The sequence below is a fragment of the Bombus flavifrons genome, chromosome 8 (assembly GCF_040668555.2).
Source record: "Bombus flavifrons isolate JBK064 chromosome 8, iyBomFlav1_principal, whole genome shotgun sequence".
Lineage (NCBI taxonomy): Eukaryota > Metazoa > Arthropoda > Insecta > Hymenoptera > Apidae > Bombus > Bombus flavifrons.
This window is the reverse complement of record NC_138449.1, coordinates 10,645,040-10,670,160: the sequence shown is the minus strand read 5'-3', so window position 1 is coordinate 10,670,160 and position 25,121 is coordinate 10,645,040. Positions and strand designations below refer to the sequence as shown.

The 25,121-nt window shown below is 43.6% G+C and overlaps 2 protein-coding genes and 1 long non-coding RNA gene across 9 annotated transcripts in view; 2 read left to right on the top strand and 1 right to left on the bottom strand.

The window, feature by feature from the left end:
* Pi3K21B (phosphatidylinositol 3-kinase regulatory subunit alpha) overlaps positions 1 to 20,199 on the bottom strand; it is a 33,959-nt gene extending 13,760 nt beyond the window's left edge. For 2 of the 6 annotated variants that reach the window (XR_011173845.1, XM_069118695.1), the window contains exons 1-2: positions 5,395 to 10,454; positions 2,565 to 2,699 (exon numbers count right to left, since the gene is read on the bottom strand). Coding sequence is in view for 5 of the 6 variants with exons in the window: in XM_069118695.1 (XP_068974796.1) it covers positions 2,565 to 2,699; positions 5,395 to 6,603 (1,344 nt within the window). In the remaining variant the exon portion in view is untranslated. Of the gene's footprint in view, positions 1 to 2,564; positions 2,700 to 3,515; positions 3,705 to 4,294; positions 5,016 to 5,394; positions 10,458 to 19,807; positions 19,856 to 19,927; positions 20,018 to 20,090 lie in introns of those variants that run through there. The other 4 variants (XM_069118698.1, XM_069118696.1, XM_069118699.1 and 1 more) reach the window with 4 other exon arrangements.
* LOC138182669 (uncharacterized) overlaps positions 1 to 21,825 on the top strand; it is a 37,649-nt gene extending 15,824 nt beyond the window's left edge. Inside the window, exons 2-3 of one of the 2 annotated variants that reach the window (XR_011173847.1) lie at positions 18,271 to 19,348; positions 21,646 to 21,825. This is a non-coding gene — a long non-coding RNA (uncharacterized LOC138182669). Of the gene's footprint in view, positions 1 to 18,270; positions 19,741 to 21,645 lie in introns of both variants that reach the window. The other variant, XR_011173846.1, reaches the window with a different exon arrangement.
* A 790-nt stretch (positions 21,826 to 22,615) lies between these two features.
* LOC138182280 (armadillo repeat-containing protein 6 homolog) lies at positions 22,616 to 25,119 on the top strand. The gene is made up of 5 exons (XM_069117952.1): positions 22,616 to 22,879; positions 23,358 to 23,689; positions 23,773 to 24,068; positions 24,148 to 24,413; positions 24,507 to 25,119. The coding sequence occupies exons 1-5, from the start codon at positions 22,763 to 22,765 to the stop codon at positions 24,870 to 24,872; spliced, it is 1,377 nt and encodes a 458-aa protein (XP_068974053.1). The 5' UTR covers positions 22,616 to 22,762; the 3' UTR covers positions 24,873 to 25,119.
* Positions 25,120 to 25,121: the final 2 nt, after the last annotated feature.

Here is a 25,121-nt window from a genome sequence, read left to right as displayed (position 1 = left end):
AACGCATCATCCACCGATATTTTCAATTTTAAGGGGGCTGTTTGTCACGAAAAAAAGGCATTTCCTAACGGCGAAGTACAGTTACGAACTGACACGCTCGTAGCGACAGAAATATGGCAGGCATAAAAGTGTGTTCAAAAGTTCCCTCGCGAGAGGACTGAGATTCAAAGAATCTTTTACTACCCACAGTTCACACCTTCTCTTCTCGCGTCTTTTTCAAGCCAGAAAACGAGCCGTTTTCGAGAACGACGAACGTGACCTCCGAAACGATTTGCGATTTTTCACGCATTAAGGAAGCGATCCTCGCAACGCCTTCGAACGGGCGTCTCAATGACGTAACGAACAAGAGCGAACGTTACGGAGGACGACCTCGCAAAAGGGTGAACACGACGAGGCGATCGTAATTTATACGTGTCGTAACGTCTTTCGCGACTGACATCTCGTTTTCCAGGTGCAGTTGTTTCCTGAGCCAACAGGTGTCAGGTACACATGTGCCTCGCGATACACAGCTCTGTGCACGATCCTACATACAATGTACCGCGGGGATAAAAGTTAGCGAATAGGATAATCGCACGTCATCTTTCACCTGGCCAATTTTTACGCTTAGCCATGCCCCTCTGGCGAATCGAATATTTTCACGCGCGAGGAAACTCAAACATACAGAGATATCCTTGTTCGATAACAGCGTGCTGCTCTAGTGTAAATTAGGCAAGTTACGTAATTTCCATTACGAACGAAACGTTGTCGCAAAGGCATCGTAAAAATTATAAGACGCGATTCTTCTCGCTGCGAGGGAGGACACGGATAGCCATTTCCGGCAACGGGTGACTGGCAAATATTTTTTTCCAAATTATGGTATTCGGGGGCACGCTCGCGCGGGCTATTTTAAAATGTGCCGGCAAGAACGTGTTCCTCCGGCGCCACGAGTTGTACTGGGCCAAACGTTATTCTTAGCACCGCACGCGCAGCCGAAGCGTAGAACGACCGATGTGCACGCGTGTTATACACGGAACGCGTGATTACGAGGTCCACAAGTTCGTGCAACCGTCAAATCTGACGCGTAATTATATTGTTTCGCGTCCAGCCAACGTGCCAGATTATCTCTGTGAGTCTACAGACGAAGAAAGAACCGACGACGAACGAAGACGAAAAATAATTTGCCTCTCTCGTGACTGGGGCAAAAAACGAGCATCGAGAGCGTAGGATTTTTGCTCGAATCAGTCAACGAGATAAGGGGCACAGAGCAACGCGTAATTTATCAAGCTGACACCCGGCGTCGAGTGTTAATTATACGGGACGCATCAATCCTCCGAATTTATTCAGCACTGCCGCCGGAAGATACACGGCATATTACACGAGGTGGTCGTTAAATCGTTACGCTCCATCGTCGGTAAAGAAAGATGCGGGTGTCGCTGTTGCTACCAAGATAGTACGACCTTAATACATTTTCAATATATCGAGCCGTGTCTTGGAGACGACGATACCGATACGAAACATTGTCGACGAAGAGGAAGGATCTACTTTGCCGGATCAATTTAGCAATTAGGAGAAGGATAGAGCATCGATGCAACGTATCGGACGAACGAATCGATTTAAAATTGATCTAAGGTACCCGAGGTGGCATCGAAATGCGTTTTCCTTCGGTCGAGGCTCGAATATCGACACGAAGGACGAAGCGAATGGGAATCGGACGATTTCTCGCGCCGAAAGGACACTTCCAGACGATTTACGAGTCGATTAGCATGGTAATATGCGATTTACACCCGGAGAAACCTTGGCCAGACGAGTATTTTTATTCTTTTCGCCCGGACACGACCATCGAGACGCGTCGTGACTAAATTTGCGAAAGATCCTTGCCAGGGCTCCGACCGATTCCACCTCGGAGGATTCTTGAACGGGCGTAGAACAGGTTGCGACATTTTATGGTTGAGTATAAAAAAGGACAATCGTTTAATTTGTTTACTCGTCGAGAAACTCGAAGAACTTCGTTTCGTGCAGAAATGCAGAAAGGTAACGCTTCGCGAAGTCATATGTTGGAAGATAACGAGAAAGCATTCAAGTACTCTCGATAATCGATAAAAAAAAGAAAAAAGAAAAGAAAAGACAGAAAGATAGGAAAAGAAAAAATAAACTGGAGGAAGGGAGGACGACACTATAAAGAGTCGACTGTGCTGTAGAGCAGACGCTACAGGGCAATTACAGGGTCAACGGGCCAAGGAAAACGTCGTCCAGATACTCTTGAGTCGAGGTCATCGCCTTTGAGTACTAGCCAAAGAATTTTCGATCTCCCACCGTGGTTGATTCCGTTCCCGACACGGTTCTCTGACTTGAAACAAGCAAAACCAGGCAAAAATTCGCGGCCGACAACTCCCTTTACCTTCGCTTCTCAACGAGAAACTCTATCGGTTTTAAACGATCTGAGATATTCCCGATCCAGCTAGCAACGACGAACGACCGAATGTTTCAACTGTTACGAAAAATAAATGATTAAATAGAAGAAAAAGAGTAAACGTAGAAAAAGATTTTAAAGGAGTGAAAAAGATGAAGCTTAAAAATCCACTTACCATCAGCTTATCCCGGTCCAGAAAAGGAAGATCGCTCCCCTTGACGTCCTTAGACTTGAAAACATCCGCATAGCGGTAGAGATTTAGAGCAGCCATCCATTCGACGACGTTTAGGGACGTCCACTCGCTTACGGGCTGTTGGAAGAAGCGTGATACCGGTCAAACGGTTCTTTCCAGATATGTAGCAGGAACTCGAGAGAAGCCCCAATTCAGGTGCAAAACTCAGGAGGAAAACTTTTACACAAGTAAAATTCTCACGCGCATGGGCCACGACGAATATTCACAGATACAATTAATCATCTTTCTCACGAATGGAATTATTACGTAAGGTTCCGGTAATCGTTCATCGCGAATCCCGCACCGATAAATCTCGATGACGCGTTTTCCCATTTAAAAATATTTTCTCGGTCAAGAATTCTTGTGCAAATAGAACAGATAATATCTTGCAGAAAAATTCCGATCATTATTATTCCATTAGTCATCGATATTAAAAATCGTTGGTAAAAATATTTGAAAAAGTTGCGAAATTACTTTCAGTCCATGCCAAAAATAGAGGTTAACCCTCTATAACTGGAATTCCGTTTCGGTAAGTAGAATTTCATTCGGAGAAAGAAGTTACAATCCGTTACAATTCTTCTCTTCAGGAGTGATAGTTATCGTACGAGTGATTTAGCGCTAGTGCGATGGTATAATAATAAAATAATACGCAAATCGAGTTGAATATTTGATTTCCAAAGAGTTACATAAACACTGGCATACTAAAATTAAAAAATTTTCGAAAAACAGGATCGATCTATTTAAAATTTTAAACAACGTGTAGCTATGGCGTTATAGAGGGTTAATACGAATTCTTTTATTCCTCATACCGTTTACCGTACGAGAAAGCACCGAGAAAGCGAGTAAGTAGATTCGTCCGCTCTATGATCAGACACGGCGACAGAAGACGCTTACCCAGCTGCTCGTTTTTCGTCGTCCTTTCTATAGTTGCGACCAAACATCGAGGTAAGTATACCACTTACACAAAAGCCGAATTGCAATTTCAATGAAAAACACTACAGAAGATATATCGTTTATCCCTGGGATCGGTGAGCACAATCGTGAGGATGCTGTTGGCGGAGGCGAGCGTGGCTGCGAGCGCGTCTACCACGCGACCAGAAACTCAGATTAGATAGGACTGGCGCAACAGAAAGAGGACGAGGGACGAGCGCGAGCGCCAATATCGAGAATGCTCCGATAAAACGAAAGCGTAAAAACTAAGGGGAAAAGAAAACGTAACCTTCTCTCGTAACCTTAAGTCTACGGTCGTGACGACACGAACGAGATAACAGAGCGTATCACCCACTGAAGAACAGTCGCGAGCCCATTTATCTCCTGCGAATATTCACGCGGTGAATACGCTTCGATCGTTACGCGAACGATTTTCATCTTTAAATTACTACGTTGTTTAGAGCTACGCGATATAATCGAATGTAAACGATAAACGGTGAAATAACCGCGCCGTAAATGGAGCTCGTTTCGTATCGCTCGAGGGAAATTGCGTAGATCCGAAAATGTAGTTAAAAGAACATAGACTGAGTGTTGGACGAAACAAGAGCTACGTGTGCACGATTAAGTGAACGAACGCGTCTTTTCTTTGGCTTTGGCGCCAGGTCGGAAATTACCATGCCAAAATATCGTCTTGTTGGGTGGTGTGCGTGTAGATTCGAACGCGTTGCTGCTCGAGTGTTTACCTGGATTCGTAAACAGAGAAATTGCCGGAAAGCGTGTATTACTCTGTAATTAACAGCGTAGATTAGATCGTTAGCCTAATCGTTCGCCGTCGCGTCGTCTGGAACCTCTGCACGTGGAAAGTTATAGATAAACTCAGTGACGACGAAGATCAACGATAATAAAAAAATGAAGAGGTCTCACGCGGGAGCACCGAGCGATCTGATTCTTTTTTCGAAATTTTATGCAGAGACAGCAGCAGCGTTACGATTTAGGTCGTTACGCCATCGAATCTCGAGAAGGTTTCGCTCTGATAACGAAACCCAGCTAGTGTTTGTGTACAAAGTCATGTTCTGAACAGACATGAGACGAGTAAAGGGGAAAGCGCGTGTTCAAAGCAGACCTCAAATGCTCGGAAACGGTGGCGATTATGTGTCTGCGATTTATGCAAATTAAACAGAGTTACGGAGATAAATTCAAACGTGGAACCAGTTGGTTCACCTCCGTGTAACAGCAGCACGATAAACAATTTTCCTTGTAAACCAGCGCGTTTCAGCTACCGTGCACCGCGAGCCTCGAACAAAAGCATTCCTCCGTTCTCTCGAAACAACACATCGTCGCTTAAATACACCGAACCGACACTATTTTACGTAGAATACAGAACGATTAAATCATGAACGTGACCTTGCTCGCGACGAGAACCAGAGAAAATCGTCATCGCCATCGTATACCCCAACTTTGACTGTAAACAGAATTGGTTGCCGACGAGAAGACGGAAAGCCATTTAACGAAAGCGTGTAGCTTTCGAGTAATTAAATTCGTTTGCAAACAATTTTAAATTCCAAATAAATCACGTCGGCGATCTCTGAGCGCGAAAATGAACGACATCCTTTGCTTCTTAACTTTCTCTTTCAAACGATAGACATCCGTGCCAAAAAAAAAAAAAAAACGTTTGAACGTGTAGCGTGATGTTTGTTCACGGATAAGAGCAACTTTACTTCGACCGGTGATTTATCAGCGACGTTCGTCACGTGTTGGCAACAAAAGGAACAGAAAGAGAAAAGAGATAAAAAGCATAAAAAAGAAATGTAGTTGAAGCGGGAAAACAAAAGATCGTACTGACCTTGTCCTTGTCGAGAACCTGGCCCGGTAGCGCGTGACCCTTGCTACTCCATTGGCAGAGGTGCTGCCCGCTGTGCTCCGAGCAGACCACGTGGAAGCACGCATGGCACTCTGGAGGACATAGAGAACCGCACATGCAACAGCATAGATTACGCATAGCAGCCGGCTCACGGCCGGCTCCAGTGCCCTTGTCAAGGGTACGCTGCGCGCTATCACCGCCAAAGCCCTCGTGACCGATTGAATTCGAATAGACGCCATTCTCTGTCACTAGATCGTACGCGACACCGTTCATCGACGTTTCGCCGTTTTGTTGCCGCAGAAGATTCTCGCACGAACACAGATATTGATGGAACGACGCTGTTCTCGCGCAAGGAAATAGCCCGCTCGGCCAAAGACGCGCGAATTCCTCTGAACTTTCCGCCAATTCCTTCGACGTGCTTTTCAACGTTGGATCGGATCGAAAGTCGTCCACAAAGGCGGTCAACGATGACTTGAAAACTTGTTGTTTTCGGATTACGGGAACGTTCGTGAAATTTGCGGAACAAGAGGAGGAAGTGGTATTATTGACAGAGTGGGTTTGTTGCTGGTTAACGGAGTATCGTTTGAGCAAGGACAACGCGGCACTTCCTTTAGGTCTGACTGGTTCTGGGGGTGACGATGGCTCGTTGATGGGCAGAGATTTGGTGGAGTTGGCGGGACTCGTCGCTGCGCTGATCGTAATGGTACTTTGAAGATCACCGTAGGCTCCGTTGCTGTTAATGGCGAGAAGGTTGGCGTGAAAATTACGTGGCGGTTGTATCTGTCTGGGATGTAGTTGCAGATTCGGGGCGATCGAGGTGGAGGCGTTCGGTACCGAGGTTGGCGGCACGATCGTCGCGGAGACGGCGGACGTCGAGGCGACGGCGGCGTTCGCCGAGGTAGCGCCTTTGCGAAGCATGTAATTGTCAGAATCGACGGCTAAGAGCCGCGACATGGCCGTGGATTTAGCTTTAGTGTCATCGTTCGGGTTTCCCTTGGGCAATACTTTGGTCGTGTCGGTCCTGAACTTGGTTTCGGCGAGCTTCTCGTATTCCTCCTTGTCCGCGTAGCTCGCCGTCGTTATCGGGCTAAAGAGATCGTGTATCCTGCCGTGTAAGCTGACCGCAGGCTGCACCTGCGAGGCAGCAGCGGTCGCAGCAGCTGCGGCGGATGCACTCGACGCCCGCTTCATCGCTGAGGCCTATCACGATCATCAAAGCTCCAGCCACGACTAGGTTTTATTAAACGGTTCCACTGAGGCTGTCGATTTCGAGTTGTTACTTTCCGGCGAGTCCTGAGCCTCCCTCGATCGACGCGAGTCGCCCGTCATCGTCGCCTTCGCGTTCGCCTCGTCTGCCTCTGGCGAGGTTTCCTCTCGAGGTTCCGCCTTTCGGTTCCGTCTCACGGAACGCACACAAACTACTTATTTTACTTACTCTCCTGTCTCCACTGCCCTCCGGGACGGTACGTTCTCGTAGTCGTTGTCAGATTCTCGCGTGTTAAAAACGTGATCGCTTCGGTCGAGTCGCGTTTCAAGGTCATTCGCATGTCGCCGCCACCAACGCAGCCGTGATCGAGCTGCGCTGCACACTTTCTTCTTTTCTTTCGTTTTCTTTTTCAGAGACGCGGCAGAGAGCAATTCAGCGATCGGATATTCGTCCGAGACAGACGTAGTAGTAGAGTAGGTCGTGACTCGTCGATTCGCCGGTATGTCCCTTCTTTTTTCTCACAGCCAAACGATAACACGCGATCCTCGATTTTCTCTGTGTTCTATTCGAAGGGCTTCTTCTAGTCGTCGCTGGAAACCGGCTCCGTCCAATCGCCGCAATGTTAATTGCCAATCAGCTGCGGAGAAACGTGTCGTTTCGTATTCGATGGTTAGCTTATCGTCGAACACGTCGATATCTTTGAGAAGGAAAGATTCCACTCGTTATTAGCATGAAAAGAGATAGAGAGCGTAAAGGAGGGAGAGAAGGTCCGTCGAATTTCCAATGGGTAACCTCTTCTCGGTCGACGTGATCCAACGACGTGATCCAATGACGTGAATCGAGCTGCATTCCTCAACTTCGTCCTTTATTATTAATATACTCTCCAAGTGGAAATAGATGGACACCACAGATAAAGAAGAGAAAATAAAAAAAACAGAGAGAGAGAGAGAGAGAGAGAGTCGCTCCCGTGGGTGTGACCTCGTGTAAATTCGTTTTCCATAAATCTCACTCCTACCACTCTCTCTCGTGCGCGCACACACGACCTTTGTATAAACGCCGAGATTCGCCGAGCCGAACGAAACCGGTTTCGTCAAGCAACGACACCGAACGATTTTCAACGTAGTCCCGCGAGCCTGTATAGACGAGAGAAGAGAGATCCTCGTGGGTTATTCGAGAGAGCAAGTCCAGATGACCTTAAAGCGGTTCCCTTCGTCAATTAGATCGAATTATTTTACCAATGCGGTCGAACAAGATTTTCTGCTCGCGCACGCTTCAGATCGAATCGGTCGCGGATCCAACGACATGCGCGCGCCTCGATCTCCGATTATTTCTGCCTGCCGAAGCAAACGTGCCCGTTAACGTTTATTCGTTGCTTTGTTGCTCCTTTCGTGTTGCTTCTTCTAACCTCTTAGTCTCCCGTGGGAAATCGATCACTGCCTTTTCAAGATCGAGATGGAGAGATAGAGAGCGTGAAAAAAAGGACGTTGTTGGTGCTCTGAATCTTCGTAACCTTCGATCGTCGTCGTTAATTGCGGTAAAACAACCGGCTTCTGTCTGCCGTCTTGATAGCGTGCGTTAATTCAAGACGAGTTAGATATAGTTACAAAGTAGTTCTCGAGTTGCGGCGAGGGACGAACAGAGGAGCGGTCGTTCATGGTAGAAACGTGCTCAGCTAATCTCATGAGTTCACCAAGTCACACGTAACGTTGCGCGAGAATCTGGCGACTTCTCTTCCTTTTTTAATTCTCACAGTCGGTCATCGACCGTACGATAAAACCAATTAACAACGTTTCCATATTCTTCGTTCTTTGTGTAATAAACAATAGACGTCGATTCAAACGATCCGCGCAAAGATCGTCGATCACAAAACGGAACACATCCGCGGTTGCCCTTATCACGACCACCAGTAATCCGCGACTGCTGCGTCTCCTCGGTCTGCCTGGCGTTCTTCCTCGTCGATAGATCACTATGGAGCCACCTTACCAACAGTGAGTCAACGGGTCTGTCGGTAAAGCAGTTCGTCACGGACGATCTTATTACCTCGTTTCTTTTCTCGCCACACGTATATCCTTTTCTCCTTGATAGACCGTTCTGTCGAGACAAACGATTCAAGTAGGCTTTTTAAATCGATACTAAAAGATTCTTGCTTCTCGATTTTCCAATTCCTACAAAATGACACAGCCGAATTTCGACAATACTGCGAAAAGCTACGATGCACTTGGAACGAGACTTTTCTTTCATTAATCGAGCTTCTGGCATAAGAAAACCATAGTATCGAACTCTCTTACCGTCCTATTCGTTCTCCGATCAGTCCACACCGGAACACCGGCATATACGTGCCTACTCGCAGAAACAGTGCACGCACGAGATGGAAAAGTCCACTGGGCACTGCACTTTTTGCACCGGCAGCCTGCACCACGCGCACACCTGCACACACGACGACGGTACACACGTCACTTTCTGCACGTATGTGCACGACACCTATCTATACGTCTGTCTTTTTCCTCTGCGATATACTCTTTCTCTTTCCCGACCACCGTTCGTTCCTTCACTCTTTTCGTCGCCCTCTCTTTTTCTACCCTCGCTACTATTGTTTCTTTCTCTCGCGTTTCGTTTCGTTCCCTTGCTCTCTTCCACTTCTCTGTTTCACACTCGTCTGCTGGCCGAGTACAGCCGGTCTACGTGCCGACTACCAACCGCGGGCCAAGTCTACAACTTCTTCCCCTTTTTCTCCTCTATATTTCTTCTGCTCTTTTTCGTGACACACCGACGTCCTCCTACTCCGTGCAAGTTTATTCCATCATTCACAAGCATAAGGAGAACGTTTCCAAGTTTTCGGCTTTCACTCGATCGCGGTCGCCAAAGTCGCGAGAGATCAGTCAGTGTTCTTTGATGATTTCCCGAAGTACACACAGCGTTAAGTCGCACCACGAATTTCTTGTCCAATCACCGGTCACATACTACGATACTTGGCACGGACTCTCTGTCTAGCTGTCCGATATCGTCTCTCTGGGTTTCTTCTGCCTTTCCACATTCGCCGATCGTTGCCGAAGCGTCAAACTTTTCCACGGATCTCGTCCGACACACTCGACGACTCCGTTCTCTCCGGCAGGCTTTTCTTTGCCGTTGCCACCGGCCGCGAATCATACATCTACGCTGACGATTTCCTGCCAGAGAAAATATCTCCGGCGGCTCGGCGCACAGCTGACCGGCCGGTCCGCCAAGTTCGGTCAATAGCCATAGCAGTCGCAGCCTGCCGAGGGTTGCTCGTGCTCGACCGTCGGCGTTACACTTCGGTCCCTTCCGTCTCGTTTCGGCTCTTTCCGTGGCCTTTATGCGAGCCACCAATGTACATAACGACTACCGGACCCCGGGCTTGCCGAGCGATCGAAGAGGCTTCGTGGAAATTCCTCGACCATTCTCTACTCTCGGCTTACACGCTTCTCACGCTCGCGGGATCTCGTCTTATTTCGCTTCGAGTGGAAACAGACTTCCGTTCCACGGAGCGCACGATTTTTCCGTTGGATTATCGATTAAAGCTAATACACGGGTGGGCTGAACATTATCGAAATTCTACAGTCTGATCGGTGACAAAGGTTGACGACTTTTATCAAGTAAAACCAAGATTGTCCACGCAATTTAATCTTCGTTCGTTTAGTTTCCTCCTTTCTTTTTTATTTCTCTCTTACAGTATAAAGTAATCGTCGACTTAGCGCACAGTACGTTCGGAATACGTTCGAACGATTAATTAAAAATTATCATCGAATTACAATCGGTCTGTCAACTCGGGCTTATTCTTATCTAGGACCAGCTGCGATAAAGTCTCGGAGCGAGCGTATCTGCAGTTTCTAGGCAGACGATGGAATAAAGATCCCGATTAAATAGCTGATATAAAAGTCACGCTTGAAAAAAAAGTAGAGACACCATTCGCGCTGTCGTTCGTGACTAAATCGAGCTGGACCGATGTCGTGTACCGTTGAAAGCCACGTGTCTTGTTTGCAAAACGTTCAATTCCCCGTGATCGTTCGCGTCGAACGTAGATCCTCCGTTTGATGACTCAAAGATCCGGAATAGGTAAAAATTCCATCGACTCGAACGCGTAAAAATAAATCGGTGATAAAACGAATCGGGCCTCGGGATAAACTTATTCGCCTCCACGGAAATTCAATGGGCGAAAATCCTTTGGTGAAAAGAGGGGGATGGAGAGACGTGACTCTAAACTTCTCTCTTCCATGCCCGAGAATCGGAGACAAGGAGGAGACGAATCGAAAATCCCGTCCCCTTTTCCCGCGTCGTAAATGTCAATGCTGACGATACTAGAATAAGATTTCATTCTTTACGATCAGTCTTTACTCTCGCTCTTATCGTGAAAGCGCTGCATGCGATACGCTCAAGTGCGTACGCACGTGCTCTCGCGCGCACCAAGGGCCTCCCGCTACTCGAGTCACATGAAAGGGCCGCGCGTGTACTTGAAAGGGAAGAAAGGGACGTGAAAGTGAAAAGCGACTTTCCATGGTAAAAGAGGGGACACGCGGGGAGAGGTGGTGCGATACAAGAATCCCCGGACGTGGGATGATCGAATTCGGCCGCGCATGCGCCCTGCTCCGGGTATCCTGTTCAAGGTCACAGTACCAACGCCGTACCAACCCTTCGCCCTGCATTTTAGGCACAAAAGGACCGATCGATTCCCCATCGGAAAGCCAAATGATAGACCCTTTCTACTCGTCGTACAGCTACGAGGGAGAGGGATTAAATTTCAATCGACGGGTCCATAATCGTTTCTCTGGTTTACCGATATTTTCAACGTTTTCGTTCTGTTCCGGAAACGCACGAAATATTTTTGTTTTTATTTTCTTTTCGTTGAATTTAGTATTTAGTATCTTCTATAGGATACGGATACGTCAAGCGGGATAGACGTGCGATTTGCGGAGCAACGATGTTAATGGATCTTAAAAACTAAAAAGTATTTCTGGTGCATCCAAGAGAACGATGAACGATATGGCGTTCCGTTCCAGTAGATTTTCCTAGCGTGGATTAGACCGAGAGGCGAGAGAACGTTTTAAGAGGCATTCTCGATTTCACGTTGGTAGGTGTGCATCGTGAGAGCGAAGAAATCCTTAGATATCCGACGTTGTCGATGTTGCGGCAAGAATCGCGTTTCCTTTTGGCGCGAGCCGGTGGTATGTTTTAAATCAGGTCGAAAGAGGCGCGGCGCGCTTTTCACGCGCGCTCCACGCACGTTATTAAATATCTCTATTGCGCGAACCTTGCTTGATAACTTTCAACTATGCGCGGCTCGAGTCTCGTAGCTGCTGAAATAAAAGCTACGACAAAAACTCGCTTAGCCAGATGGGAGGAAACGCACCGAGAACAGAATTATACGCGTGGTCTAAACGCCTAAACGACACGCCCCGAACAACCTCCCAGATCGTGATCGCGAATAAAAGCGGCATCCTTAATGTAGGCACCGATGGTAGATCGATCGATCGATCGATCGATCGGTTCGAAGACAACGATGGTCGAAGGGATCATCATAAGCTTGCGCGCGATGGATCGTCACGCGTTAGCACGTGCACACGCACACGAACACGCCGATACCCGATTACAAAGAGAACTTTGTCGTCACTTTCTGCATACAAATCTTATCTTGGCGACCGTGCATGGTCGCGGTATCGAGCGATATAAACAAAATGAAGAACTTTTTTCACGGCGCTCTAGTTCGATTAGTCGCGAGTCGTTGTGAGTATTTAAATGGACATCGCGATAACAATACGCGGCATTGTACTGAACCGACACAGGGGGGCTCGCTGGGGGCACTATCGACTGTTCGGGACGGCTCAAGAAATATTTATCGATACGATAAAGAGCATATTTATTAAAGATAAATAATAAAGAATCGTCGATGTCGAATCTCATCGACCACGAGTACTCGAACTTTTCCCCAGCAACGTAAGTAAGTAGATGGGCGCGTATATACAAACAAAGCGGCTTAATATGGACAGATGCTAGGGATGGAAACAGCCGTTTCGCATGCTTGTAAAATCGGTCGATCGCGTCGATTCGTATAATGCAACGCGTGCTCCCTTTTGCTTCCGTCAATGTTTAAATACGGCAACGTGACGAAGACACGCTCTGCTGCACCCGTATAATACGAGAGTGCCGGTAACTCGTTTTTTATTCCGCTCTTTGACTGGCTGATACTTTCGTCGTCTCGCGCGTCGTCGTACGCGCGCATATCGAAAGAGTTAACGCGCAAAATAATTCCAACAGAGAGCTGCACACTGGGGGAAAAGCAGCGATCAAAGCAACGGCAAGTCGATTCCATCGATTACTTAACCATGTAAATTGATTCGTATAAACGGATTCATGCTTGATATCGTGTTGTTCTCTTTTTTTTTCCTCTTATACGCACATTCTACGTTCGGTCGGGATACGCCGACGTTTCCATTATAACGTTGAAAACGTCTTCAAGTAGAAATCAAAGCGAGAGAACAGAGAGCGAGAGAGAAACTTCGGTCTTTCCCTCCTTAATTGTTCAGTTTCGATTCAAGGAATCGCGAACAATGACATATAGGAAAATAGGAGGAAGCGCAGGCAGCAGATTCTCGGTAATGAGACGAGTTACGTTACAGCGGTACGTAATCGACAAAATTGCGGGTGCTTGCACGGTAATAATTAACAAACGAACGTAATCACCGAACGGAAAGTGACCGCTAGGAAACGTACGTGCTCGATCCGCGAACGCGAATCGCGTGCACTCGTCCTTCGGTTTAATCATCTCGGCATGTACATATGTATGTATCTTTGCGAGAAGCTCGAAAGATAAATCGTCGATTCTATTTTCGAAACGGAATTATTTTCACGAGGATTTTCTTCGAAATTCCAAGCGAACATCTCTTGGAAACATATCGGGCAAGAAGATGTATCGTCGACCCGTCGAGATTTCCTCGCAAGACGAAATTGACGGGCTGGAGTCTGGTCCGCATAAATACCGGCGTTTTAATTCAACGAGAACACCATCAGCGACCCTTGTCACCCGTAAACTAGGAAACTCGCGAAATATGTCCTATTCTCCTCGTGTCGGCTCCATCGTTTACCCCGGTAATCCTGAATTTCCCATAGCAACGTGACGGTGCACTCCATTACCCATGACCTCCGCCCTGAGCCTGGGGGCTTCTATATCTGCGAATCAATGCAGCTCCATTGCGTGCATCCCGGTGCCGTGTGTGTGTGCACGTGTACACGGCTACACGTAGATATAACAATCGCCGAAATACAGTCGGTAGCCTAATCGGAATGGTCACGCAACGATTGGTACTATAGAGAAAATAAGCACGCGTGATCGTTTCCTATCGCCTTGTTTTCCGTCTTCTCCACTGTCTCGCGCGTCTGTCTACCGCGTAATTTACATGTTACACGAGAAAATAGAGACACGTCGATCCGTATGGAACGGGAACACGCGTCGTTATACCGAAAGCGATGCAATTCATTAGCGATTGCCAACTAACAACGCGTCTTGTATTTTACGAAGCGTCAGTTCCGTTTATCCTTTAAGATCGGATAAAGCCGAGCGAGCCATTTATTCTCCCGTGGTCAATTTGAATACATTAATTTTAGCGTAGAGCGAAGAGCGAGGGAGGAAGCGTATCCGTGCGCGCGCGCGCCAGTTGAATCTCGATATCGCGTGGTAAAAAAACTCGAGGAACACGACGAGATAGGGAGTTCTAGTTTTATCCACGACTTCCGCGAGTCTAGTTGGAACATTGCTCGAATAACTGTGGCCGACTGTTTCCAGCTATACAAATATTCCGCTCATAAATATGTATATATTGTAAATCGGTTATGCGCCAAGACCGCTGGAAGCGTATCAAAAAATGGAACAAAAGGATGATGAATGAATCGTATTGTGTCAGCAGGGCGAAGAGAGGGTTGAACCGCGGCGAAAGAAGAACGATAGGCGTGTGCTCGAGCTATCTGGCGCTATCGAAACTTATTACGGTCGAAAATTATTGCAACGGCCACGTTTATTAGAAGCGGCGAGTCAACGCGTTTCCTTCATCCATCAATTTCAATTGCCGCGCGACCGCGTGACTTTCTCGCACCGTTCGCATAACGTGAATAGCGAAAAGTATAACGCTGTTCGCGACCGGTGTCGCATACTCGCCGATACTCGAGGTTAACCGTGGGGTGAGCGAGAGAAAAAACGGCGAACGATGCTGCGAATCTGGCAAGAAACGATCTCGAACTCGAAGTGGAGGCAAAAGATCGACGAGCTATGAAAATAAAGAACACGAAGAACCAGGTAGGTAGAGGAGTAAACGGCTGCAAGTCGAGTAAAGGTTTTCTCAGCGAAACCGTAAAAGCTGAACGAAGAAACTCCTAGCGAGGGAATCCTACAAAAATGCCCGAACTCCGGCTCGTGCAACGACCGCTCCTTTCTCTCGCGCAACGCCAACAGGCAGAAAGAAAAAAGCCGGTAACTGCGCGTTGCACGATCGAAAAACTTGGTCGAGTAGAAAAACACAAAGAATTACTTAGGTGGACCGCGTTGCGAATCCGTCCAGAGAAACAGCTTCGCCGTCCGTTAAAAGAGACGGATGCATTGAGAAAATGCGTGGCTGAAATTCAAAATGCGAGAAGAAAAAGAAAAAGTCAAGAAGACAGAGCGGAGAGCGGCTAAGCACCGAGACACGAATGATCCGCATGGTGCTCGAAGGTGCTCCGAAAGAGGGAACTCGCCTGTTCGAGGTGGACGAGTTAATTTTAGTTTAATCGACCGACCTGATACGAGAAGCTCGTGTACGAGCGCCGGTGCACGTACGTAAGTAGGCAGTACGTATCCGCGCACTCGAGACCGAGTCAAAGCACGCCTTCTATACATACGGAAGGACTTGTTATGCGTCGTTGGCTTACGTGTAACTTCGACAACCGCTGCTTTTCCCCACCATGGAATTCACTTTCGAGTTTCCCGACTCTTGGACAACGCGTCACGAACTTCAGGATACAGGAATCTCTACGTGACTCGATGCAGCGGTTCCACGCGTGTATTCGGCTATTCCAGATAAATAGCGTGGTGATACGTAAACCGCTCACTTTGATACCGGTAATTATTTATTCGAATTATTTACTCAGTTATTTACGAGGGCCGCTGGAAACGCCTGGAGACGAACGCGTGTATCTCTTCGACGATCCCCTACGTAAACGCGTAAGACACGACCGTTTAAACTTAACCGGATGATACTCGTAGCATAACTGTAGCGGGTGCGAGAGGCTTCCGTTTCACAGTCAAAGTGCATTCGGATCGGCCGTGTAAATGGAACGGGCGAGGGAGGGTTCGAGGTCGTTCGGATCGAAATCATTCAATTAAGGCCACAGGCTACGGAACAATCATCGGGCCCGACATCGAGCGACGAACGTAGAAAAGACACTTTCCACTGACCCTTTCGTACGCGTCTGACGATCGTGGTCGATTAAGATCGTCGACGATCCTGCCGCTATCGAGAGGCTCTCGTATCTTTGCCGCATAGCAAAACGATGCATCGCTGCTTACCAGCAACAAATACGGAAGTTAAATGTTCCCTCGTCGATAAGAATGTGCAGGGCGTTCTCCAGAGATGAATCGAATACAAATTAGAGGAGGGAATGTAAGTACCTGGACGAGTAACGAGCCACGAACGTTCGAACGCGCCTAGGTTCGACAGCACGAATCCACGAGAGAGCGAGGTTTTCGTCGCATCGCCGGAAACATCGAGCAACAAGAAAAGATTCTTTTTCGTTCGGTTCGTTGCCGAGAACGAAAAATTTCGATACGCGTCGATTCGTCGTTCGGTATGGTTAAAAAGTGGAAAAACTCGTGTATCTGCTCGGGCAGAGGGGAAGGGAGACACGAACCGGGGAAGCCGGAAATCGAGGAAAAAAGGGGGGAAAGCGGCGGAAGGGCGAAGCGCTTGCGCGACGAGCTCGTTTCCATGGCTTCGTTCGTTTCACGTAGCAACAGAAGGACTTTTGACCCCGTTCGATTGTCCTTCGAAACAACTCGGTGCCTCATCGTTTTCTCCCGCTTTGTCGACCGAGAGAAGTGAAACGCATCGTTGAATCGCACTTAAGCATCACTCCTCTTTAACCTTAACGCGTGTACCATCTTCGTTTCGATAAGACTTTACTTTCTGCCGGACGATGATTCTCCGTTTTTATAATCTATTCTAGCTCGTCGCGCATAGTCGAAGAGTATCACCGACGAAAATATCAGACGGCAAACGTTTTTTACGCGAGCAAAATTTCAACCGCTGGCGCCACTCAAAAAAAGACAGGTCCTAAACGTCGATGAATTTCGAAAGCGTCGATCACGAATGACGCACGAGTTTAATTTTACGAGCAGATCGATGCGCAAAGAAAGCCACGATATGGACGTTAAGTGGCACGTACCTGAACAACGCTCGTCGATGAATAGAATAATTTCGATATCGTCTCATTACGATATATTCTAATTAAAATACATCTGGGTCCCGTTTTTCTAAGAAGCGCACCAACAATTTGGCAAACCAACTGTACCGGGAAAGATCGCGTACGCGGAACAATTCTAATTGCGATCAGGAATTATTTTCGTGAAAATGCACTTGCGGATTTTCCTGCGAATCGAAAGTCGCGAGAGCCACGAAAACGCTGCCCCGCATAACTTTCAACCAAAGTCGACGAAAATTTCTTCTCGAGTAGAAGAAAGAAAGGAATTTCGAGGAATTTTTTAGTCAGATTCTCTGAATTTTTGTTCGGTGACTCTGAAGCGAACGCGTTCCTTTTCAACGACAAAACGAAAAAGTCACCGTTTCATATAAAGAATGGAAGTATATTTGCGAACTGAATAATCTACGGTCCACAGTCCTCTTATTTCAGACTATACGAGAGTATACTTTGATGCGACTCTTTCATCCTGCTTCTTTCCAGTCTACGCTTTTTTCCCGCGCTTAGTTTCTACCATAACTATGCGATTGCACGGACTTTCACTCCTGTTTCCTTTTTCTCTATTGAATTAAAAAAATTATACTTTGAGATGATCGTTCCATCTGTTATTTAGAAATGCTCTATTTTCGTCTCTTTCTCTGCTACACGCGTCTGCTTATGAATCACGTACGACTTTATATAGAATATAATGTAGCAATGTTAACCCTGCGATATTACATCCATACACAATCCAGTTAACGCTATACGAGTGAATTATATACAGTCTAATCATGAAAATATGTAAAAACAGCATTTTCTTAACACGACGACAACCGTTTCAAACAATTCCACGCGCATGATAAAAATCTTAATACAACAAAATTACTAAAAAAAATATAAACGATAAAGGACTTTTATCTTTTAAAAATAGCCAAATCCAACACTAGTAAAGAATGCAGAACCCCGCTATAGTATTCCAGGGTTAATCGTTCCCAAGAAAAAAAAAAAAAAAAAAAAAAGCTAATCGTAAAAGCGAACAGTCATCAGGTGTCCGTGAAATCCAACGTGCTAAATCGGAGTTGCAAGGACGTATCGAGCGGAACGTAGGTCATGGAAGGGTGTAGACGTTCAGAAACGTGTCTTAGGGACAAGAAAAAAAACCGTTTTATAGTGGTACGACTTTTCCTTTCCTCTCTCTGTTCTCCTTATTCCAGTTTTCACTAAGGAAAAGCGTGGATATCGGACGCGGAACAAACGCGCTGAGAAGCACGTAGGAGTACTTGAACATCGCGGTTAGGTGACCCCGGTAATCGAATGCACAGATTTTCAATGATTAACCACGGGAGGCCTGGTTGATACTCGCCTGATTACGACAAGGAGTAACACGCCGCCTAGGAGCGTGCAAAACGACCATTCTACACGTGAGCGCATCACATCAACTACATCTCGGATTTCTGCTTTCTTTCGTACGATTTCGTGCTAATGCGACTGAGTGAAAAAGCACTCGCCTCGCACGCTTGTCTGCTACGTGATCGCCGCACGGTAGTTTCCTTTTCCGAGCGTGAAATCCAATGAAACGTAAGTAATTTCGTTTGCACAGTTGCCAGCCTATGATATCTGCTGCTGGCTGGCCTATACGCCAATATACGTTCGCAAGGAACGACCCGAAGAAAACCTCTGTGCTCTTCTATCTCTCTGCTCGCTAATTTTGTATCTTCCACGTATTCGTGGCGAGCCTCGTCTATATTCGGCATACACGCCCGCCAAAGATGCCCGAATTATCATGAAATAATTCTGGACTTATCGCGAGGGATATGACGCATCGCGGAAATTCATTCGATGTCATTTTCATCGAAGTCGATGCACATCTGTATCGGGAAGAGTACCAGGAACAGGAGATTCTCCGATGTCAAGGACCGAAATAGCAGTAAAAGTTATTTTAAAATGCAATCGTTATAATAAGAGAGTATAATCAAAGAGCAGGAGGTGGGGGATAATAGTACGCTATCTGTTTCTCTCTTTGCAATCAGCATATTAAATGACAAAGCTAGTAGAATTATTAATAGTCGTTAAATAGTATCGATCGAATGCAAACGAGCATAATGGCGGTGGTTTGGCGAATACTTAAGAAATTTTATATATTTAAGCGGCATAGGGACAAAGCTCAGTAGACAGTAGATACGTTCCTGAGTCGTACGATGGCAAAACGTCAGTGGTGGGGAACAAGAGGGACAGGAGAGGGTTGTGGAGTTTCAGAAAAGAAACTGCCGGCTGAGCTGGAAACGAAGCGAGGTAAGGTGAAGGGGGACACGATAGTACGCCACTTGAAATCACCGCGACTGCATGTGTTACTATGCTACGCTGCCGCCCTCGACGGTGATCGAAGAAACGACGATAAACTGCGTTATCGGCGCACGCGATTTGTCTTTGAAGAGGACGATCATGTTGCGAATTTCTTTGCGCGGTCGGTACCACTTATAATTCACGAATCACATTCAAAAAATTATCGATATCTCGATAATAGCTTTTCTTGCGAATCTCGTGAAAACCATTAGTTGAAATTCCATGTTCGCATCGGTTCGAAATGTTTCGGTTTTTTTACGGGTTTAAACGTGTTTGTTCGATCGAATCAAATCGTAAACAAATTTCTTTCGGATCTACGTATGACACGAACGAATTGCAAGGTAATCCTTTAAATTTGAATTACTATTGCAGTAATATTTATCGTAAAAAAATATTAAAAGGACTCACCTTTACACTTAACTCCTACTCTTCCAGTGCCCCAAACATAATCGTCACCTATAACAATCAGTAAAAAAATAAATATAATTGTAAAAAAAGATGTAGCTCACAGAATACTGTGATACTTACAATGCTTACAAAGGATAGGGGTTAAAAAATATATATCTATGAGGACGTGATTACTCTTGGGTTTTGTATTAGAAGACTCGGCTACATATACTGCAACAAAAATGACGAATTAGTACATATTTTAAGTACTTTATACTTATTGCAATTAGAAATTATCAAATACCAAATGGCCTATTGCTGAGGGTTACATAAGACGACTCTTCTTCATTATGAGTGTCTAAGTACGGTGATAAGTTTCCTTTCAGCATTAGGACTTCCTCGCGTGTACCTCCAACGTCTGAAAATAAAACGTTCGTTGTTTTAATCATTCGATTTTATAAATTTGAGATCTTAAAATCTGAAAAATTTTCATACCGGTACAAAGTCTTGCTCTTAGGTCTCCTGTTGCTCACACAATCACGAGCACCGTTTCTCTTTCCTCGAAAACGGAGCGTTATCCGAAGTTTATTCAGAAACGATCACATTAACATATTATTTTCTCCATGGAAAAATATATTAGAATTAACTCATTTGTCAGTCATACATTGTATGTAAACACAAATAATTTTGCACAACACTATAATCACAGAACATAATCTCTTCTGACCGTTGTGCATCCTCTTCTTAGACTTGATACATTTTTATCTGACTTTATTTATACCACTGATTGTGTCAGAACAGATTCTTATTCAATAATCGATGTACACTAGTTAAAAGTATTTGTAGCAGTTTGAGCATCATTTAAAAAGTGATTTTTTTCATTTTATAAATTTGATTTTTTTGTTGATTATATGTCAAACAGCACCCGAATTATTAAAAACTTACAGTAACTCTTTTTTAAGGCTACTCACGTGTATGTATAGAATTATATTTAAAAATCTTGTTTGATAAATATATATAATATATGTATATATATATATATGTGTATATATGTATATATATGTATATATATATATATGTATAGCAATGTAAATGATGAACTATGGTACTTTGAGTGTCGGCTCCTCTGGACACACAAAATTTATCCAAGTAACTTGATATGAACACAATGATAACTAGTCATGCATGACAATGTGATGTATCATGATTTTATCATTCTTTCTCGTATTTCTTTTGTGGAGATCCACAGTTCAAGTATACCTCTTTCTTCGAATGAACATTTATTTCATGCCGTGTCATATCCACTATTGCCTCTTCAAGCCTAATGCTATTTCTGAAACAGAAATAATATTTATGAGATTCTTTGCGCAATTCTCTACAGATAAATTCATAAAATATCATAGCTACACTTTATAAACCAATGTATTTTTCAATATGTGAAAACATTACAATTACATTAAATAATATATACTAAAATATCTATTAAATCAAAAATACTGTGATAATCTTTACAAAGAATACACAAATTAACTTTTTATGATGGAAATTGCGAATGGAAAATACGAAAAACATAATATCTATTCAACGAATGACGTGAATGGAGTACGTAGCGTTTAAAAGTGGCCAAGTTATAATCAATGAAATGTTATAATTTTATGAAACTCGTTGCTGTGTTGCACTAAAAAATTAATTTGTAAATATCACAATTCATTTTGATCACATGGCGACTTTTATACGTACAAAATTGTATAGTGCACGCCTTTGATGATGAATGGAGCATAGCGAAGTTTACACGCGTGATAAGTAAATAATCGTAAGAGCAATGCTTCTTGAGCTCTAATAAAGCATTCACTTTTCAGATGCACGTAAAAATCGTCGCGTTGTTAGCACAATGAAAAACACAACGCCCAAAAGTGATTCGAAAAAGATTAGGCTTCTTACGGGCAAGAAACTCAGCGGAGCTATCGGTGGGGATGCGAGAACGAGACTTGACAATATAGGTATCGTGTAGCCGATAAACGTCAGAAACAATACCTTCGCACTTCGGTACATCGAATTCTTGAGGTTTTCAATTCCGGCTACCAACAGATCGACGAGAAAACTTGGAAGGATCAAATAGTAAGTGACAAAGAATTGTTTCCCTCGATCGCAACACGTACGAACACGGTTAGGCCAGGCTAAGCAGCTGAGGGCGCTGCAATCAATCATTGCTTATGTTTTACCAGGATGAGAAACCCACTGGTTCAAATTTATTTTCAATCCTCTTTACCTCCATTACGTCGATCATTTAAATATATTTTAGTAACAAACATAAATAATTTTATTTCTGTTAAGAATGAACAGGTTGCAAATGAATATGTACATACATATACATATATATAATTTCACAGTATTGAAAGCTTGCGCCAAAAGTATTAAACTGACACTTAATCATATCTGTGATGTATTAAGCTGGATACGCTCTCATTTTATTTGCTCTCATTTTTATATATGTATATTTTTTATATTGTCTAGTATGTTGGTGAATCTATCGTTTACATTCGAAAATCATTTCTTCAATTAATGTTAATCAAAGATATAGTAAATGAATTAATATTAATTATTGAATAAAATTATTTGTAAGCCGCTTTCACGTTTCTTTCATTAAGATAATATCGAAACAACTTATTGTAAAACACGCAGTTTTATAATGTGAATAGGATAAATATAGTTTACTCTATTTTAACGAAGGTAAAATATTTTACTTTATTTTAATAAAGCAAAAGTAGTATCTTAGGGTCCCTAGATTTACCCCCACCATTCTGCGATCCGATCGTGATAGGTGTATTATTCAGTATAACGTATTACAGAACACGATCAGATTGACATTTGTCTTTTTGCTCTCACGTGGATAAGGATAACACATATCGTATTCTCGCAAGACAGCATTCATTTCCTAATATAGAGATTCAGGACACGGTGAACAAAGGTATAGCAATGGTTCGCGTAATTACTCAGGAAACTTACGATGAAGTTGTTAACGAAAATATGGAGCAATTTTCGATGAGTCCTAAAGAAGCTATAGAAGACGCGGTAAAACAATTCGAAGCTCAGGTATTCAGATTTGTTTATTTCTGTTTTTATAACTTAGAGATTTGTGAAAAGCGCTCGTTCATTTGTTATGAAGTCTACTGCAAATTGTATAATGTGTCATTCAGAAGAATAATTAAAATTTTAATGTTATTTAATACATAGAAGTTCTTGAAATTGTAGTTTAAGCTTAAACAAATAGTGCATCTATACTATTATGTTAAAGGCATATTTTCCATTGAATTAATTGTGTTTCATAGGTAGTGATTGTACGATAATAAGATCAAACTTATATTATTTTTATATTGTTTGGAATTAATAAATGTCTTTTCATACTTATTAGTATAGTATGGTAGTAGCTAACTACCATATAAATGTCAATCTTTATTACACTGAATTGATTGTACATTTCAGAGTATGATGTGCAAGAATACTAGAATTCAAATAATCTAGCACATGTTACATAAGTACATGGTTGTTTTTATCACCTCTATTTTTATAGGGTGTAGACTTGAGCAACATCATTAAAGATTTAATTCTCAATGATGATAGCGAATTAATCGTATCTTCTTTAAGTCAAATTAATAATGCTATAGAAGATCAGAATTATGAAAATGTTCATCATACATTAGACAAATTGAGAAATGAATTAGACAAAGATATTGCACGTAGAATATATGCTGGAAAGAAGGGGGCATATAATACTTTAATAAAATTAATGAAAGCCTGTCTTAATAATGCTACTATCATAAAATCGGCATTGAAAGCTATTACTTCATTAATGAATGGTAATCCAGACTTGCTGAATGATGAGGGAATAGCCTTGCAAATACAGTAAGAAGTTATTATTAGTTATGATCAGATATAATGGGTAATAGTTCTTCATCTGTACATTATTTCATCGTTCCATTTGTTAGGATTTTAGATAGATATGCAGATATTTCAACATTACAATTACTTTTACGGTGGATAAGAGAATGTTGTATAAAACACGAGCTTAATAGACAAGGTATTTTTAATGCGGATATCTTTAACAAGCTTAAAAAAATATTGATTCGTGATGATACGTCTGGACCCGAGTTAAGAGATGCTTGTGCTGTAATTAGAGCCTTGGTGTTAGATGATGATATTAGACACGAATATGGAAAAGCTCATGAGCATGCAAGTGTTATTGCAAAAGGAGCCCTCAATGTCCTTACTGGGTTGTTACCAAGTAAATAGCATTTAATCGTTCCTGTGTTTAGAAATAATTATGTACATGAAGTTTTAACATTGTATTTTATTGTATATAGGATATAAGAAAGATAAAGGGGTCGTGGGTGACTTAATGATAACTTTAGCGGCGCTAATCGTGCGGAACGAATTTTGTCAGGAAGTAGAAGATGCAGGAGGGCTAAAATTTGTCATAGATGTTATGATCGATCATCCGGATTCGGAGAAATTAAATTGGCAAGCCTTAAAATTGTTGAAAGCCTTAGCTGGAAATGACGATGTAAAGTCTCATATTATAACATCAGGCTGTGGCCCTTTGATTGTTTCTGCTATCAGTAGAATGAGAGTAAGTTTGCATTTTTCTGACGTTGCTTTTAATGAAACACGTTGTCCAGTAATTAGTTTAGATCGTTGTATTGAAACGTTGATCACGTCATAGGAATCTGAGTGTGTAGTGACCGCAGGACTTGCATGCATTTCCGCATTAACACTGAGGTGTCCCTCAAACGCTGGTGTGTTTTACGATTGTGGAGCGCCGCTTGTAATCGTAGACGCGATGAAAGCTTATCCTAAAAGCGTGACTCTGTTGAAACAAGCTGCTTGGGCTATACGCAATATGTCTGTACGAAATAAGGCAGAATGTTCAGAATTTATTACTCATGGTATAGAAGACGTCTTGACAAGTGCCCTTAAACTACACGGTTCTAAGGTCGAAAGTGACGTGAAGGCGGCTTTGAGGGACCTGGGACTGAAAGTAGAATTGAAAGAACGATGGACCGGTAAAGGTGTATCCATGAACAATTAATCATTGTCATTGCGACCATATGCGACTTGAAAATGTTTCAAACATTTTTTACATTTTGCTTGAAAAAATGTCAAATATATATCAAAACTTAACAGCTGATATTAGTATTTTTCATAGCACTCGTATTTATATATATTATATATATATTGTTTTTTTAACTTGTTTTTTATATACTAGATATATTTATATGTTGTGTATTATTATAAATTTATAATAAACTTTTATCTTTAATACGATAAAAATGTGATT